Here is a 4,215-nt window from a genome sequence, read left to right on the forward strand (position 1 = left end):
ATATATAAAATACAAGGAAAAAAAGGGTGTTATCTGCGGAAGGCGGATGCAATCCCGTGGTACGGTGCATGATTTAAAAAAGGATTAGAATGTAAAAATGAAACGGAGCAGCACAGGTAATCCCAACAACTAACCAATACCAATGATGAGTATCGCACATGGGGGGACTATCATTCCGTTCCATGGAGAGTCAATAAGCAAATAATAAATTGGAAAAGAGACCCAACTTATATTGAAAAGTTAGAGCTAACCTTGGCGAGTAACAACAGTGGTGGGGGATTTTTGAAGCAAGCCGATATCCTGTTGGAGGGACTCAAACACCTGTCTGTTAGGATTAACTGCAACAATAGAAAAGCGTAGATGAAAGTTTACAAATCATGAATAATCAGACCAGAAGAGCAGCAAGGTTAAGAGCACGCAAGATTGCCAGTAGAAAATGAAATGTCCCCTATCAGGGGAAAGTATGGATAATGACGAAAAATAAGAAGTTTAACGAAAAATAGACGCCAAGCATGTGGCGAACTATGCAGGGCAGAACGACTAAGAAACCATTCTCAAGGCCGGATGGGCTAAGCAACACGTTGACCCGGCGCCTCTTATGACCAAGAAATTTCATCCATCGTTGTCGTGCGAGCTTAGCTTCGTGTTCCATGGAATCCAGGCAGCCAAACCATTTGCCAAGGGCTAGGTGTGTGGGATAAATTTGTTTCAGCCAATTAAACTAATTGTAGACAGGTTCAAAATAGGATCCCGGTAGGCAAGACAGGAAATGCCATACACAATGACAAAAGTCTACATAGAATGGGGGAGATGGAAGAAGACCAAAATATGTATATCATGAATAATGTCAAAGTTGGACTATGAAAGGCACATGTGTTCAATCGCTTGAATAGTCTTTGACCATTAAGAAAAATAGACTACTTCACAAAGAAAAATATTTAGCTAATGTTTATGGACAAGATTGTAATAATAAAATAATAAGACGAAAAGTAATTTTCACTTTATTATATCCAATTATTGCCGAGCAATATTTAACAGCATTATTCATTGGCAGTTGAGAAAATTATTCAAACATAATTTGTTTTATCTGTTCTGACTATTCAAAGAGTGTTAAATGAATAGGATGCTGAAGTTCATTTAAAAAAAAAGAAGAAGAAAAGATTTTTAAGACTCCTACTAACAAAAACTGTATAAAAAGAACCCTGAAATTAAAGAAAAGTTGGCAAGGAACATAGAGCAGGCAAATTAAAAGGTTTGGTCTATGGAGGGAAGAGAGGTTAGAGCGCACTGAGATAGAGGGCTAAATTAAATGATGCGCCGGCCCACCATAGCAATGGTGGCCCCAGCCACATGCAAAGGATTGCCGGCGATAGATTGCGGTGGTCATGCTGGTAGGATCCTCCACCATTGCACTCACCCGTGCCAATCTGATTCCGCACTCAGTAAGTAACCCTTTTCTTTACATCCTCTATTTCTATTTCCTGGGTCCATGCTCATTTGATGATATTTTATCATTTATAATCATACCTTATGTTACCTACTTTATGGTTTAAAAAAATTTAAAATACTAAAAAATACAAATAAAATTTGACTTAGTTTCCAACTGTAAAATATGAAGCTAAACAAAGAAAGAGGAAAGCAAGTTAGTTGTGAGGGGAAAATGCTTATTATAGAATCATAGTTACACTTACTTATAACATAAAATAAGAGTAGTGGAACATGAAATGAATTAGAGAGGTTTTTTAGACTTTGTTTAGATATAGGAAAGAAATTAGAAGGAAAGAAAATAACAGTTAAATTTTGATATTAAAAAATAAAGATAAATAATTTTTTTCATAAATTTAATATTTAAAATTGAGAGCTAAATTTTTATTAAGAAACAAAGAAAATATTAATTAATTTTAATGGCCTCATAATAAAAAATAAATTTTTTATTTATTTTTGTTTTAGTGCATTTGATCAATATAATAAAAACTTATAATTTTATAGATTATTAATCTAATACATATATACTGTTTAAATGTAAATCTTTATTATAACAATTTATTAAAACAATTAAGACTAAATTTATATTAATAATTATTAATTATTCATAATAATAGAATTAGGGGTAATATTATAAGTACACAAATATATTGTAGAAGACAAAAGAAGTCAAGCAATGTGGTTTAACTTAATATCCAAAATGGGCATTGCAACTTATTCTACAGGCTCAAAAGCAATAGCGTGAAATCTGCATTGTTGGGGAAGAATATGAAGTCCTGATGCATGTAGAGTTCCTTGATGCATTTGGGTAGATGAAATTTTTCACTGTTTTTAAGTGCCTAATTACAATTTGTATACACCTCCATAAATAAGAGTTATTTATGTTGGCATGAGTAGAAGTTCAAACCGCTTGGTCTAGTTGACCCATGGAAGGCTGAAGAATGCTGACAATCCTCGCACATGGAAGCATACAATGTACATAAACAATACTGGAATAAATGGGGATTCTATTCAAGGATCATCAAATTATTCAATACAGGTGAATTTATTGGCGCCTGACATTCTATTTTAGGCAATCCTTTTTTTCTTAATACAACAGAAAGTAAAGGCAAATTACTTGGCAAACCCAGTTGAAAGATACCCCCGCTCCCCCAATGGCATAATAAAGCAATGTCAGTAAGCATATCCAGCAGGTGAAATTCCATGTTTAACGACATACAATGAGTAGGTTGCAATGAAAGGAGTAGACAGAAACTTTTGGTGAGGGAAAAAAAGGGAAGGCCTACCATGTTAAACACACCAATAAGATTTTGATTACCAAGTAAAGTAGTGACATAAAGCGTGAATGGCATTACAAATCCTCATGGAAGCATAAAGACAACAACCGATAAACCAAAGGCAGCGGCAATACGCGGCAGCTACCTTGAGACCAGGCGAGAAATCCAGCCGAGATCGGCCATTATATATAACACCATGATCGAGCAAAGTAAATAACAATGATGACAATGACACGATGGAGCAGCATGTCAACGTCTGAGAGACATTACTAATGTGATGGTGGAAAAATAAATGCCAAATCGGAATGCAACAGTAAGAACGTAAATTAAGTCGATATCATGTTGATATAACGAAAGAGTCAGAGTGGTTTATTTAACGCTAAGCAGTTGGGGTTTTACTGTTTTTATTTTACACGCTTTGGTACGGAGGGATGAGGGGCTCACATGTCCCCTGCATCAAGGTCGGTGGCATTTCCTGGGAGGCAGCTCTCAAACGCAGGGAGAAGACTCTTGGAGGCAGAAGATGTGGCACGGGATGATAAGTCATTGCCGAATCTAATGCATACCCGCTTTACAGGAGTCTGTGTAACCACGTGGGTAGCCCCGTGACCAGAAACTGCAGCGGATTTGGGACTCGGAGTGGTAGTGGAACCATGGACGCCTAGTATGCTCCTAGACCCAACCAAATCACCACTTCTAACATCTGCTGCCGTGGTCAACCTCTGCAGTGCATCCTGGAACAGATGATGGTGAGATTGTAAAGTGTTAAGGAATACAAAAAGCAACAACATTTGAATAAGCAATGGTAATTGAAAGTCCTCTGTGGAGTACTCAACAACCCATACCAATTTAATGTTTTTGTCTAAAGAAAGTGAGGAGATAATCTCTGGATCAGAACATATCCTTGAAATGGTAATCACGCACGGATGAAATTTATTTAGGCTATCATGCCTAACAGTAAGCTTGAATAGGAGTGTCTTCCTAATAAGTGCATTCAGCTCATCTGGGAAATGTTCTCTTTCATAACCCTGTTTGTTGAAGACAAGAAGGTAGTAAGTTGGCAGCAAAAGATATCACAAAATCTCAGAGCAAGAGCAAACAAAGTAAGAATAAATAACCCTAGCAAACAGCCTGGTGCGGATGTCAGCGGCAGATAGGCCTAAGAACTTTGACACACAATTATCAAATAGAACAAAGGTTGTGGTATCTGAGTCATCAACAATACGAACCTGAATGCATAACCTTTATGCACATATACAAAACACCAAAAAAAGGGGGGCATGTTAATGCGCCAACAGATACTCAGTCCATATTCAACAACAAACACAGAAGTGCAACAAGGCTGTTTGATAGAACCAACCCCAAATTTAAGGAAGGCATCCAACCAAAAAGAAAAAGTAAGGCTAATGTTTCTGAGTCTAATGAATTAACACAAGAACAAACCAACCCCACA

The 4,215-nt window shown here is 36.7% G+C and overlaps 1 protein-coding gene across 1 annotated transcript in view; it reads right to left on the reverse strand.

Moving 5' to 3' along the window:
* Positions 1 to 1,408, reverse strand: part of LOC107488697 (uncharacterized) — an 18,967-nt gene extending 17,559 nt beyond the window's left edge. The window contains exons 1-2 of the mRNA XM_016109469.1: positions 1,327 to 1,408; positions 252 to 338 (exon numbers count right to left, since the gene is read on the reverse strand). Of these exons, the coding sequence (XP_015964955.1) occupies positions 252 to 338; positions 1,327 to 1,408 (169 nt within the window). The remainder of the gene's footprint in view (positions 1 to 251; positions 339 to 1,326) is intronic.
* Between the last annotated feature and the right edge of the window lie 2,807 nt (positions 1,409 to 4,215).

Source organism: Arachis duranensis, chromosome 5 (assembly GCF_000817695.3).
Source record: "Arachis duranensis cultivar V14167 chromosome 5, aradu.V14167.gnm2.J7QH, whole genome shotgun sequence".
Classification (NCBI taxonomy): Eukaryota; Viridiplantae; Streptophyta; class Magnoliopsida; order Fabales; family Fabaceae; genus Arachis; species Arachis duranensis.